Source organism: Asparagus officinalis, chromosome 5 (genome assembly GCF_001876935.1).
Source record: "Asparagus officinalis chromosome 5, Aspof.V1, whole genome shotgun sequence".
NCBI classification, from domain to species: Eukaryota; Viridiplantae; Streptophyta; class Magnoliopsida; order Asparagales; family Asparagaceae; genus Asparagus; species Asparagus officinalis.
In genome coordinates this window covers 127,576,480-127,592,087 of record NC_033798.1, presented here as the reverse complement: position 1 = coordinate 127,592,087, position 15,608 = coordinate 127,576,480, and the positions used below count along the sequence as shown (strand labels likewise).

The following is a 15,608-nucleotide window of genomic DNA, read 5'->3' as shown; positions in this document are numbered from 1 at the left end:
GTCTCAACTCAAAATGCAGAGCGACCTGTGCGTTCTCCGCCGCCAAAACATGCCCAACTCTGTGTTTCAGTTCTAAAACGTAGAGTTCGGGCCCAGAATACCATTTTTGGCATTTGACTCATTCAAACACGAGCTGAACGGTTCCAAAACCGTTTCTCACGATTTGAGGGGATTACAACCCCACTTAGGATCGAATTAAGGGGGCGGTTGAACTCCTTAATCCCTTATAAACACTTCAAAACTCAGAAGAGTTCGAGATGATCTTTTTTGGGGCAGATCAAGATTAGAGACCATTGAGCGGCTTCTGGCATAAAATCGCAAAGGGGAAGATCAGCGTTCATTCTGCAGCGATGTTCAACAACATGGAGCTTTTATCCTTGTCTATTAACCGATTTTCGGTTCAAATCAACTCTTTTTTAAGAGTTTAAACTCGCTCTGAGTTATCAACTCATTCGGAGTTTCAAACTTGCCATGCAAGTTATCCTTGACATCAATCAAGAGGATTCAACCGTGTTCCACGAGTTCAAGACGTTCAACGAGAAGCAAACTCAACGCGAACATTCGAGGGAGGCATCTCATCGCCACCGCGAAGAACCTAGACTTAAACAAAGGGGAGGATCTCCGCCGATCCTCTTCTCTTTTATAATCAGAAATTCAAATTGTAATTGAGGTTGAGAGAGTTGTAAACATTCTTTTTCTAAGCAGTTAGAAAGAATAAATCAAATTCAATTCTTTCATTTTCTTATTACAAATTTTCCACCAAACATTATGCAACAATGAAGAATGACGCTAAATGAAAATGGCTCTTTTTGATATATGTAAGCAGTATTAATAAATGATTTTGTACAACATAGACATGCATAGGAGTGAATTCACGATGGCGATGTGTGCATATGATCGATTTAAACCACTTAATTATAGAATCGTTGTAATAAAAATAGAAAGAATTAGCTTCTAGGTGTTAGGCTAGTATAAACTTAACTTTTTGTTAAGATTGAAAACAATTTTTTTCAACAAATACAAGAATCCAACAAAGGCTACATACTATAAGTATGGATAGATATATGGTGGAGTTATCAAACAATGAAAAATATCAAGCCATAATTTTCTCATCCAACAATTAATAGACTCATTTTGTCACCATTGGGTTAACATCAAGCCATAATTTTCTTCATTGTATTAACTGGTCATTTGATTGATGAAATCAACCGCTAATCAAACCACAATAGTAGTAAAATCAACCACTAATCAAGATCGGGAAATCAACCACAATAGCTCAGAAAATCAAAACATAAAAAGATAGTGGAAAAATCAACTGCAATAGCTTGGAAAATCAACAAGGTTTAGGGGTTTATTTTTATACCTCAATAGCTTGGAAGATCAACCGCGGAAACACCAATTTGGACTAAAATCCCAAACCAACTGCTAAACCAACCCACACCGCAAGAACACCAACAAACTTTGAGCTCGCTGGCGAATGGCGTCAATAGGTGAGGACGAGAGCTGGATGTGAGGAAAATGCGCTAAAAATAGAGGAGGGATATGGGGTTTGGGGGCGGGAATGAGAGCGTAAACCCTAGAAAATTTCTGTGATTTTGCGGCCACGAGAAATGTGAACTGGGGCGGAAATTGGGTGTGTGCATGGTTTTATTAGTTTAATAATAGGGTTGTCAGTTTTCTAGGTGATTTCATCGCATTTTGAGTGAAAATTGATTTTTATAAAATGTTGTATTTTTCTTTACTTTATAGAAAACTTTCTATAAATTTTTTTAAACCAAACACAACTTAGAAATCTATAGAAAAATTGTATTTACAAAACTACCATTGCCATTACTTTTCTATAAAGTTTTCTGAACAAAACACCCCCTAATAATATAAAAAAACCTATTGAAAAATTGAGCGTAAGATTAACGCCATGGTTGCGCGTCACGTGCGCTTGGGAATTAGCTTAGTGTGTCTACTAACTCATTTAACAAAATTGTCTATAAATAAACCCCTTCCTCTCTCTTATTTGCAGTCTCTTTAATTAATTAATTAACTAATCAAACCTCCCAGATTGCTTTAGTTGGGAAAAACCCTAGAAAAGGAAGAGAGAGCTCTTGAGCTCGTCGATCTCCCCGCGGCCGTTGAAGTTAGGGTTCCGGCGATGGAAGACGAGGACATCGAGAAGACGGTTCTCGCTTACCTGAAGAAGAAGGGTTTCAAACAGACCGAGCTCGCTCTTCAGGAAGAACAGAACCGGATCTCTTCTTCTTCATTGGCGGATCCATCGAGGTCAGTTGCCCTAGATTTGCCCTAATTTCTTTCTACTTTCGTGAAATCGAATAAGATTAGGCGAAAAGTTGTTGTTTTTATGGATTTGCATTGAAATATCTTGTTTGGTTCTTCTGCCCTAAAATTTCTTTTGATAAGTGAAAATAATAGTAAAAGTGGAAATTTTGATGTTGTGCATTGTTAGTTTGTTAATCTTATTCACATTTTATTTTCGTCAGTTCAGTTGTTCTAGTAACAAACAATTTTAATCAGTTGACTAGCAAAAAAAAAAAAAAAAAAAACTGGCCTACATTTAACAAATTTAATACTTATATTGACCAGTTGCCCTAAAATGGCCCTAATATCTTACCTCATCGCGTCTTAGAATGATTCCAGTGGATAAATTGTTGTTTTGGTGGAAGTGCATTGAAATGTCTTATTTGGTTCTTCTGTCCTAATTTCTCTATCTTGGTAATTAGGAATTGCGGGAAAAGGGGAAATTTTGATGTATTTGCATTATTGTTCTTAGTCACATATTAATTTTCTCTGTTCATTTGCCCTTCTAACAAACAATTTTAATCAATTGAGTTGTAAAAAAACTACCATGAGCAAGAAACTGATCTACTAGACAGTCTGATCCTTTTCTATTCTCAATATCTTGAAGCATGCATAAAATCTTTCCTTTTTGCTCTAATTTCGCTAGTATTTCTTCCATCCCTGTTAGGAATGCAAATCATTGTACAAAAGAACCTAAAAGTTTGATCTTTCTTGTAGGGCAATCGGTAGATAACACTATCACAATTAGCAAAGTGTACATTGCCAAATATTCAATTTATGTCCTATATTGGAATGCACATGATGCTATTCTAGTTAAAAAATTATGTTTCTTAAGTGAAAATGAATTGAGACTCTACTTCTTAAGAGAACTGTTTTTCTTCTTCTTCAAGTGGAGATGGTGACAAGTTTGGTCACTACATGTTCTTTATTATATTTTCCCAAGTATCTCTTTCCGCAATTTTACCTTTTCGTATTGCAGTGTGAATTTTGAATGACCATATACATTTTTTACGGAGTACATTCAGCAAGATTGAACCTTTTTATGTTTTTGTTCTCTTTACATATTGACAAGTTAATTGCTTTCAGATCAAAGAATGGTGCTGCCAGATATCATGATGGTTACAACAAGCTAAGGTCATGGGCATATGGTTCGTTGGATTTGTATAAGGTAGCTATTTTCTGTTTCTTTGGCTCATTGTAGTTATGATATATTGTCGTAGTGTACAATTTAATTCTGATAATGATTACCTCTCTTCTCGCTTCTTGGGTTATTTTATTTATACTACCTGATGGATATGACTTTGATATTAAACTTGCTACTATCTTTCATTTTGCACAGCATGAACTGCTTCGTGTGCTTTATCCAGTTTTTATACACTGTTTCATGGATCTTGTGGCAGAAGGGCACATGCAGGAAGGTAAACTTCTGCATTTATTCTGGCTTGATTTGATTCTGAATCTATTGGTTGACTTTGAACAATGTTAACTTGATCATATGCATTTATGTTATATGCTCATACAGCTCGGACTTTTTTCAACACATTCCGCGAAGACCATGAACTAATGCATCTGAGAGATCTCCAGAAATTGGAAGGCATCCTTTCTCCCTCACATCTGGAGGTGATAATTGAATACGCCTTTTGGTACATTGTGGTCTAGTTGTTGATAAAAGCAGATACATTAAACAAAACTAATTAAATTATGATCTACAGGAAATGGAATTAGCTCGTACTTTGAGGCAGAGCAAAGTTAACATAAAGTTATGTGAGGTATGCTTTTTCCAATTTTTAACTTGTTTTGAATCTATATCTTGCTAAACAATATACTTCAGTGCTTAGTGATGGTATTTCATTGCAATTACATCATACTAGGAAGAAAAATTATTTTCCTACTTGCATAGCATGTACGTCACCTGGGACCTCCTGTATTAAACTTTCTTTGTGTGTGTATTGACATCCCATGTGTTATAGACACTCATACACCTACTTGCATGGCTCCTTCTGTACATAAAAAATCATTAAAGGAATAAAGAAGAACCGTCACTCAGGTCGATCAGAAACTTGCAATTTGTTAACCAAATTTCTACTAATAGATCAGAATTGTAGTCAATTATATCATAAAATTAGATCTTTTGTTTCTCTACAAAGCTGATTCTTTAAAGTAAATTCTCCGAAACTCCTTGCATATAAAATTCATAAATTATTTCCTATTTTGCAAGAAATAGTAAAGAGTACAGTGAAAAACAGTCAACAAAAGTACACACGGACCGTCAAGAAAGTATTCTCAACGATTTGCTTAAAAAAATAAATCATTATGCTTAAAAATATCACAAATTGGTTTTGTACCACTACAAAATTCCAAAAGCTGAGAGCGCAATATGCATAAATAGGCCTTTCAAGCACACTTTGGTTAGATTTACTAAGACCCCCCTTTCGCTCTCTTCTCTCTTCTGTTGACCCTTTGAGTACTTTGTGATTTGGACAAGTGTATCTTATTTGAGTACTTTGTGATGTGGACACGTGTATCTTTATTTCTTCACTGATGATAACATGCAAATTTAGGTTTTGAACTCAAGCAAATGGATAACTTTGATCTTACTTTTAGCTTAATAGTGGCTGAAAGTTGTGAAAAGAAATTGAATGCGAATGTTTGAGTATAATAGTTTACTTTGAAGAAAGACTTAGGGTTTTGAAGCACAAGTCATGGAGTAGATTGAAATCTCACACAATTAAATTAGAATGTAGCATGGAAGAGAAGGAGAATTTAGGAATGACTGTATAAAGATTTTTTAATTTAATTGTTTGTGTTGCTATAGGATTAACTTAGCATTGTCGATGACAAATGCCCTTTGCACAAAGAAAGAAAAAAAAGAAAAAAGAAAATGGAGATCACTTCTTATATGATACCCATACATATATAGAGGTTTAGATATAGACCAATCAGAAACAAGTTTTCTTTTACTTTTTTTACTGTTTCTTAGGATCCATAAATACTTCTTTATTTTCTTACACACGGTACTTAAAGTTTTTTTATTTATTGTAGTAGAAGTTACAAGTTGTATTTGTTCATAATCCAAACGTCCTCAGCATTAACAAAATATGGTGGTCATATTAGTTTCCCTCATTCTATTTGGACCATTCCTGACTTTCAATTAACACTTCCGTTGTTAAAAAGCAAAGTTCAGCCAAATCAATGATGTAGTTGAGTATAAGTTTGGGGGTTGAGTGTTGCCCAGCTTTATCTTGAAGTCTTTTATATATGGATGAGATGAATAACAATTCTGTTTATTTTTAAGGACATTTGCAGTATGTATACCACCTCCATTTTTTCTCCTGATTTGACTTCTATTGCTGGCTATGTATTTAGTTCCTTGAATTGATAGATACTGTGACATTTTCAGTATTAGAGACCTGAATTCCTTGCACCTGATTAAAGTGATCACTATGGTGTTATTGTTTCTTTTTTCCACAAAGACTACATTTAAATGTAAATGCATATATTATGCTGCAGCATTAGAACTTTCCTTTGAGCAACATCAGCTAGCAAAATGTAACCAACTATTTCAATGATGTAGTTGAGTATAAGTTTGGGGGTTGAGTGTTGCCCAGCTTTATCTTGAAGTCTTTTATATATAGATGAGATGAATAACAATTCTGTTTATTTTTAAGGACATTTGCAGTATGTATACCACCTCCATTTTTTCTCCTGATTTGACTTCTATTGCTTGTAGCTATGTATTTAGTTCCTTGAATTGATAGATAGTGTGACATTTTCAGTATTAGAGACCTGAATTCCTTGCACCTGATTAAAGTGATCACTATGGTGTTATTGTTTCTTTTTTCCACAAAGACTGTCCATTATCAAAAAGCAACATTTAAATGTAAATGCATATATTATGCTGCAGCATTAGAACTGTCCTTTGAGCAACATCAGCTAGCAAAATCTAACCAACTATTTCTTTGAACTCAGTACTCGTACAATCTTCTTCTGCAATATCTTCAAAAGACTCAGGCGCTTACGATGCTTGGAATAATCAATGAGCATATCAATTTTGAAGGTATGATTATTCCGTTGTTGATTGGCAACAAAATGTGAATTATGATTATATTGCTATTCAACAGAAGCCTTTAGTTTTTTTCACTGTGTGAACTCCTTAACTACTTGCAGTCTCTCATTCCAGCATGGGTTTCTGATTGTGCAGTTTCCTCTGGGCAGCCTATATCCATAACTGATGATGCAGATGTTGTAGCTTTAGTTGGAAGTAGCCAGGATATAGCTAAGCAAATAAACCAGAAGGAAGTACGGTGGGGGGTAAGTTCAACTGTTATACTAAGTATTAACCCATCTTTTCCTGTTCTGTACAAGGCATGAAACATAAGTTAGCACTATCTTCTGGTCTAGAATTCATCAGCTGTTTTGGTTTACATTATCTGTTAGCAGTAATTTTCTTTTCTTTTCTCTGCATGACAGGTATTTGAAATGTTAGAGCCAACCCGAGTTTTTAGTCGAAAAGTTTTATACATGTTTTCTGTATTTTCAAGTTGATGAGCATCTTGAATTTGATGAACATATTAGTATGGCAATTAGAAAGTTGCCAATGGCTTCGGTATTAGGATGTAAAGTATCAGCTCTATTTCATTGCCTATTTGAAGTGGCCCTGAATAATGTATGATGGTAGAAATATAACTCTAGTTGATAGTTTTTATATGAGGTGATCTCTAGGGCAGAGTTGTAGGCATTAGTTGCAACAAAAGAGAAGTGATGTCATTTTCCTTGTGCTGTATAATGCATCTACCACATTGGCCATCTTTGATTATTTGATCAGGCTAATCATTTGAATAAACTGGTATATACAAGAAGCAGACTGACAAATAGTATTTGTTTTTGGTGGAAAATGTGCTTCCCTTACTGAAAATGTATTTGGTTTTCAATTTTTTCCCTTGTCAAGTATTGCAATAATGTATTTTCTGCACTAGTTTTACTTTCTTTGCTGTATTCCCGCTTTTTTATTTACAGTGTATCCTCTTTATTGTAGTTGCTTGAAGATTCTGTTGAAGAACGTCTGGAGAGAGCATTCTCAGATTCTGAAAAGGCTGAGGGGGAAAACAAAGATGTAGATCCAGAAGATAACAAGGTGAGTTGATTAGGTAAAGTTGTTGCCTTGTAATTATACTAATGTTCACAGGCACTTATAAATTCACAAATACATGAATTAGATTTTATATGCTGGGTTCTGCTTGGTTAACTGGGCCCTTGGCATGCAATATTGTCATACAATGGTGTACTATTTCACTAGCAACAAGATAATTTCTTCTATTGGTGAAATCAAGGAGGATGTTTTCATAGATTAAAAGGATGATGACAGAAATGGAGTGCATCTAGCATATACTGTCAGGGACAATGGGCCGCCAATGACGTTGAAAGGAAAATTTTACAATGCACTTAGGTGATGTTTTATGGGCCATACCATTCGGAGGATGATGAAAAACATCTACGAGGCAAGTTAAATTGAACATGTTGGGATGGATGAGGGAAAACATAGTAAACATATGATCAAATGAGTGCATCGTTGAGAAGTTAGACCAGCCTCAACTACAGAAAGTTAGTGATAATCTTTTCTTTTGAGACAGTTTTGTGCAACATGAATGCATTACTTAATTGTTTGGAATCTTGGATGGTAGTTGTAGTAAAAGGATCGGGAGCAGACCTCAATGAGAATGGATTTTGGGACCAAAGAAGGGTGTAAAAGCTATCAATTTGATGGAGGAGATGATTTTAACAGAGAAAAGGGATTGTAGCCGACCTGAAATACCTGGGCAAAGGCGCTGTTGGTAGAAGATATCAAAGTTACCCGGCAATTTATTAAGGTATAAGATAGTAATGTGAGTTTAGCATATTATAGTGGGATCAACTAATACTGAGGTTTTGATCTTTATCCTGTATATGCTAATCATCTTCATGCAAAGCTAAGATCATTAGCCGTTTTAAGAACTCACTCTGTAAAAGGAAAAGAATGGTTGAGATATGCTATATTTCGTGTCATTCTGTGTCACTGAAAGACAAGAAACACTGACTGTATTATTGGTATTTTTATTTTTGTGATTACATGTGACAGAATAGCTGTGCTAGACATGTGCTTGATTAGTTTTTTATTGCTGTTGTATCATAGTATTTCTCTACTAGAACTTTCCTAACTGAATTTTAAACTTACTATTCTCAGAAGAGATCTGCAGATGGAGGGAAACAAAGTGCTCCTCCAAAAAAGTTGAAGAAGGACAAGCTTGTTGGCGCTATGGGTAAAAATGTCCGCTCAGAGACAACTACAATATCGACGGCACCACGAGTGAAACCAGAACTTACTTTGCCCGTAATGTATTAACTATATATTTCTTCTTTATTTTTTCTGTTCTTTATACTTTCTTATATATAAGCACACACATCTTAATACAGTTGTAATCTGAGAACTGCTTCTCGCATTGATTGGTTGCCTGAAATATTTAGTTAGACTTCACAGTCAAATAGTCAGCGTATCTCTGTTGTACTTGTTGCCAACTCGAGAAATTCAGGATAAAGGCTTTTGTTTCTGTACTCACAGTGTACATACTAGATTAAACAACAATTTTTTTTTTTCTGTTTTCTGCAACCATTCTTCTGTTTTTTCTGAGTTCTTTCATATTGTCAAATTCTTATAATAGACTTCGGTGTGGAAAAGATTTGTACAATTAACCAACTGTAGTTGTTATTATCCTAGATTCATAATAATGCGTGCAATGTTTATTCAAGTTTAAGATGTACTCGCATCACTTGAATTTTCATTGTTGATTTGAACTTCATAATGGACTCTTGTCTAATGCAGAAAATCTTTTATACTTGTTGCGTTTGCTTGTGATTTTGCTACGGGACATTATTGCCAGTTGTTTGATGAGCTGTAAAGTCATATAGCTTGTTTATTGATTCATCTGATATGAATATGAATGTATATCGTGAATTTATAATTTCAGATCCAGTGAAGTAGAGCAATCTATTCTTGAGGACCTGAGGAATCGCGTACAATTGAGTAGCTTGGCATTGCCATCTGTCAGCTTCTATACCTTCATTAACACACATAACGGGTAATAATGTCCAATTTTTAGATATTAAGTCTAGACCTGTGATTCTTCTTCTTTACTACTTTTGACTACTTATTTGACTTCTCTGAGTGTTAACCAGATTAAATTGTTCGTCTATATCTCATGATGGGTCACTGGTTGCTGGTGGATTTTCTGACTCATCCCTAAAGGTAAGTTTTTCTTGTTAGATATTGGAACTTGGTACTAGCTTTAACTATTTCGTTTGGTTTGTTAGTTATTATACTATTCTTTTGCAGGTCTGGGATATGTCCAAGATTGGCCAGACAACTAAAACATGTTAGTATTACTAGTACTTACTAGATCTACTGTTGGAAGCTATTTGCTAGCATTTTTATATTACACGGAGGAGGGACAATGATATTTTTTAATTTTCTACCATGGCAGAACAAGGGAGGTTCGAACATGAAAGTCTAAAGGTTGTCCTTAATCTGGCACGTCTAGTAGCTCAGTTGAATATTGTATTGGTCCCTTTTCCCCCTTAGGTTTTGTCTTAAGCGTGGAACACTGGGATGACCTTTGTTTAATCTATGAGGGAGTATGATATTTGTCTTGTTAGGCCAAGGGAAGTTTGAACGTGAAACTCTGAAGGCTGTCCTGAACCTAACATGTCTAGCAGCTCAGTTGAATATTGTATCAGTCACTTTTTTTCCCTCTTAGGTTCAGTGTTTTCAAATGCGCGCGCCTCATTGCGCCTCATGCGCCTTACGATGCGGGGCGGTGGCGATGCGCCCCACATCTGATGCAGCAGCGCCTTTTGCGCCTTGCGTACATCCGTACTTTGTGTAGGATGCATGTAGTGCATTTCCTCATATAGTTTTTTTTGTTAACATTTCAATCGAGTCTTTATACTTGATATTCCATATCCCAAAAAACAAAATAAATCCATTGGGCTTTTTTAATAACCTTCAATTGAGGACCATTACTAATCCTTAGTTTGGATATAAGTCTTGATTTAACATTTGATTTGAAAATTTATGAAATTTACTACTATGTTGGGTGTTAGCATTAGAAATTAAGGCAATATATTGTGATTTTGTAGCAAGATATTATTTATCATGATATTTTTTATGTAAATTCTAAAAATATGTTCTTTCGCGCTTGATTACATATATTGAAATATTATGTGTGGTGTGCGCCTCGCATCACTCGGGTGCGCGCATCGCGTTACGCCTTGCGCATGTGCGCGTAAAGATGCTTTGCGCCTCGCATTGCGCCTCGCGCATTGAAAACACTGCTTAGGTTTTGTTCGAAGCGTGGGATACTTGTAGTAGGTGATGAGTTTCATTTAATCGACGACGCATTCTGAAACTCTGAGACAATTACAAAAGGACTAGGTTATGTCTCCCATTAGGTCTAAGTGTCTAACATGCATATATCCATCCATTCGAACTAGAAATGAGGAAAAACGTACCTGATCTTTTGTTGTTGTGATGCTGCTCTTCTGCTATTTGTTAGAATTGCCTGATATATGATTTTGGCCCAACTCAATAACATAAGCTTTTGGTGAAGTGGTTACTGATAATGTCCTGAAGTACAATATTTCAAAAGATCCTAGTTTGAAACTCCCATTGCAACTTTAGTATGCTTATTACCCCAGTTATTCTGCCTTTCCCACTGGATCATCTTTTTTTGTGGAGGCCTTTCCATGTAGCCTGAAGGTTCACATGAGAGGATGTTAAATGTCAAGTTTTCCTCAAGTTTTCCTGATATACATCGATGGTGTACAGCCCACTAGCTTAACTACTTTGATACATTTACCTTGTTTGTTCTATCATTCAGATCAACTTAAGCCCAATAATGTTCTTTTGCTCCTTTTGTGTGTTCTTGTTTCTTGTAATGTTGTTTGTCGTCCATGTACAACTTCATCCTAGTTTGCACTTTCGATTTTATTTCTGAATTTATATGCAGTATCCACCTTTCTAGTTTTCGCTGGGCTATTTTGACTTAATAGTTTTGTGTAATATTGAACAGAAAAATTTCAGCTAATTTGCAGGGAGAAAATGAATCTGCTCCAAGTGAACATGTGCTTGGATCAGATGAGGGGAGAGGATCTTACACATTGTTCCGAGGCCATGCTGGACCTATTTACTCCGCTACGTTTAGTCCTTTTGGAGATTTTCTTTTGTCATCATCCTCTGACTCAACAAGTAAGCTTGATTTCCTCTCCTTTCGTATTGACTTAATCCCTAAGCTTGTATAAGTTATATGCTGTTATATTTTTGCTGCAGTTCGATTATGGAGCACCAAGCTGAATGCAAATCTAGTCAGCTACAAAGGTCACAATTATCCAGTGTGGGATGTCCAAGTAAGTATATAACTGGGGACTTTACTCTTTGGAATTAACTTGTGGAGGAAGTAAAGGATGAAAATTGCAATACTTTCTATCAGTTCTGGTATCAAACATAATTGACCACGAATTTTTGCAAGTAATAGTTGATAGATGTTTTGGTAAAGCATTCTTTGTTCTTACGTTTTATATGGTTTGAGCAATTATACAACGATAGATGTGTTGTTGTAAAACTTACTGGCTAGCAACGATGTTAATGGGTAACTTTGACAAAAAAATGGAGAGGGAATCATTTAGATTTCTTTAATTGTAGATGAACTAGTCTTTTGCCCATGCAAAGCACAGGTCGACCTTCCTCTCTATTAGTGTAGTTCACTCCCCTACACCCCACTGTTAATGTACCTACCCCCATTATTCAACAAAAAAGGTATCTTACAAAACGAATCCAACTTGCATTGTCAAATTACTAATTCTCATTACATTCACAGTACACTTATACATTGTCAAGTCCCCAGAAATACAATTCTTTGTTCTAAAACAACGAATAAAACAAAGAAAAAACAACATATATATATCACCATGGTAAGTCCTTACAAATAAGAGAACTGAGAATACTTCTTTGTTTCTCTTGACCTCCTCGTTGTACTCTGAATGTGAAAATTATTGTCTTTAAGTCCTAGAGTTTAAAAATGTTAGGAATGGAAAATATTTAGAAAATTAAACACAATATAATATAAATGGAATTTGAGATAAATTGCACTTCAATACGTAAATTTCACAGATTTTTAACTTTGATATCTTGAAGATACAGGTCATGAACTCACAATGCCTTAAACATGGCTTGATCTCCTTCAAAGAGGGATAGTGATCTCAAAATAAAATTCAGATTGCATGTGCAGAACAGTAGACAATAAGCTCAGATGCATCAATATCTCAGTAAACTGGATCCACTACTTCAAACCACATAAAAAGTCAGACAATATAACATGTAAGTCATTCGTATATGAGTAGTAAATAAGCACAAATGACCTTAAATTAGTTACTTATTTGATACATCGGCGAAGTATATTAAAAAACTTCTGAAAAAACAAAGTATGTGAGAAACAAAATAGGGAAAAGGTCTATATCACTTCAGTAATGAGCCATATTTTCTTACTTCAGTTATAACCGCACAATACATCCCTCGATAATATTGTCTAGCCATCTGTTCGCTGAAAAAGAACAAGAACTAAGTCAAATAGATTTATGTGGGAGGCATCATGATAAATGTAAGGGTGTCATTTAACAATATAGTGTGATGTTAAATAACACGGTTTTATTATTTACGCGGTCCATGAGCTTTTAATGATTACTCAGATCAAGCCTTGATTAAGCAGATTACACAGAATTATGCGTTCTTGTTTTTAATATATATTTAATAACTTATTATATGTTCAAATATATAAAATTCATGAAAATATCAAATATACTAAGAAAAAACTAATAAACATACAAGTTAACAATCAATAAATAGTTGATTGCTTAAAAGTTCAATCCATACATCAAAAGCAATCTAAAGCAGTTTTTAGGGATTTAGGTTAAATGTGAATGGATTACGGGTTTTGAATTGAGATACCAATTTATTAAAAAAAAAACGCCCGTATAATCTAATTATGTGGGTGCATAATGAAAAAGTGCCCGATTATGCGGGTGACCGCATAATATGACGCTTTTTTCGTTTTCTTGCGTGGTATGCTTGCTTTCACGTATGATTAAGTAGCTTTGTAATCCTTTTTTTAGATTGTTGATATAGTGATTTTACCTTTCAACGAGCACATGTAGCAAGTCATTAACTATTGTCAAGGAATACCGATATAATATAAATTGCTTTACACACACACACACACTCTCTCTCTCTCTCTCTCTTATAAATCTCTCCAATTATATTGTAGAAATATCAAAATTCAAACAACTTGAAACTAACAATTTTAGAAATATCTCACTTGGTATATAATTAAGGGCTCACTTTTCTTAAAGAGGTTTAAGAACTAAAGAAGTTTTTCCTTAATATTAAGCGAAGGAGCAAAAAGCGTCTCGTTTTATAACATAGTAAACTGATAATTTAGCCTAGTAGAGAGAGATTGTAGTATTTTGGTCTAACTTTCGCCTCATGAAAACACATAGTATTAATGTATTATAGTTATAATTAAAAACAGAGGGAGAGAATTTTTCATCCCGAGGAACTATCATGTTTTATATAAAATAAATAAATGAAGATGATAATATTACCTCACAATAGTAACTTTTCTAAGTATATATATAAATTAAACTCAACAAACCCCAGTCATAACAGCCAATTCTAAATTTCTCAGACTTAAAACAACTAAACAAAAAAGGAACCAAAATACAACAGTAGAGGAGGATTTTTTGAGAGCATATCCGCTAACAAGAAACTACAATAATATTACCATTCTTGAACTTTACTGACATGAGTGGCTCCTCCGATTCAATCCATCGATCATCATCTTCGACGTAATCAACTTCTCCACTCCCTAACCCAAAACAAACACAACCAATGAAAAACCAAAGACCAAATCTTCATAAAAAAAGCGAACAATACTCAAGGTCATAAGTTAAAATAAGTTAGCCTAAACAAACACATTATTATTGAGAATTGCAAAGAATTATGTGTGATATCATACACATGAATATATGTGAACTGTTATTTTTCTTTATAGCCATAAATTATTGTATTAATGTATTATTATGTATAAACACATTATTATTAAGAATTGTAAAGGATTATATGTGATATCATGCACATGAATAAATGTGAACTATTATTTCTATAAAGCCATCGACTGTTGTGCGAATGTATTATAAACGCATAAATTAAAAATTAAATAATGAACACATTTCCCTATTTAATTCCCTTGAAAAATCAAGAAAAAAGAACTATAAAATTTTCAATGTGAACTTGTGATTTCCAAGCAGTCTTTGTTTCCTGAATATATATATATATATATATATATATATATATATATATAATAATATTATATATATATATAGAGAGAGAGAGAGAGAGAGAGAGAGAGAGAGAGAGAGAGAGAGAGAGAAATGGAGAAACTTGGTACCAAATTGTTCAAGCACTGGTAGTGATGTGGCCTAATCTTGTCCCTACATCTACATTGGAGTTTGTGAATGGTGGTTGAGGCTCTATCTTCGAGGTGTGATGTAGGGGCAAGATTAGGTCACATCACTACCAAGTTGTTTTAAGCAACTTGGTACCAAGGTTCTCTATTTTCTCATATTATATAATAATATATATATATATATATATATATATATATATATATATATATATATATTATATTGGAAATGTTTTTCTAAGGTGACACCTTAGATTCTCACCTAAGGTATATATATATATATACCTTAGGAAAACATTTCCTATATATATATATATATATATATATATATATATATATATATATATATATATATGGGAAATCATTTTCGCTAAGTGACACTTTAGATTCCCACCTAAGGATGCGGTCTAAAATCACATCATTCCCTTTTTTTTTGCGATCCGCTCCGTTGAACTTGATCTACACGTTCTTAAACCCAAACACACCAATTATCGGGTGAACCCGTCGTGTTTTGACCCTTGATCCACTCACCGTAATTTTAACGGTTTCGAATGAATAGAACTTTTTGCACGGCTCAACGAAGGGTCAAAACACAACGGGTTCACCCCAAAATTGATGTGTTTAGGTTTAAGAACGTATAGATCAAGTTCAACGGAGCGGATCGTAAAAAAAAAGGGAATGATGTGATTTTAGACCGCGTCCTTAGGTGAGAATCTAAGGTGTCACATTAGGAAAATATTTTTCTCTCTCTCT

General features: G+C 34.4%; 1 protein-coding gene across 1 annotated transcript in view; it reads left to right on the top strand.

Moving 5' to 3' along the window:
• The window catches only part of LOC109841232 (transcription initiation factor TFIID subunit 5), a 34,485-nt gene continuing 20,909 nt past the window's right edge, over positions 2,033-15,608 (top strand). Inside the window, exons 1-14 of the mRNA XM_020410140.1 lie at positions 2,033-2,274; positions 3,397-3,478; positions 3,650-3,728; positions 3,833-3,930; positions 4,023-4,079; positions 6,280-6,367; positions 6,512-6,621; positions 7,346-7,444; positions 8,531-8,682; positions 9,312-9,422; positions 9,520-9,589; positions 9,677-9,716; positions 11,423-11,587; positions 11,669-11,745. Of these exons, the coding sequence (XP_020265729.1) occupies positions 2,147-2,274; positions 3,397-3,478; positions 3,650-3,728; positions 3,833-3,930; positions 4,023-4,079; positions 6,280-6,367; positions 6,512-6,621; positions 7,346-7,444; positions 8,531-8,682; positions 9,312-9,422; positions 9,520-9,589; positions 9,677-9,716; positions 11,423-11,587; positions 11,669-11,745 (1,356 nt within the window). The 5' untranslated portion in view covers positions 2,033-2,146. The remainder of the gene's footprint in view (positions 2,275-3,396; positions 3,479-3,649; positions 3,729-3,832; positions 3,931-4,022; positions 4,080-6,279; positions 6,368-6,511; positions 6,622-7,345; positions 7,445-8,530; positions 8,683-9,311; positions 9,423-9,519; positions 9,590-9,676; positions 9,717-11,422; positions 11,588-11,668; positions 11,746-15,608) is intronic.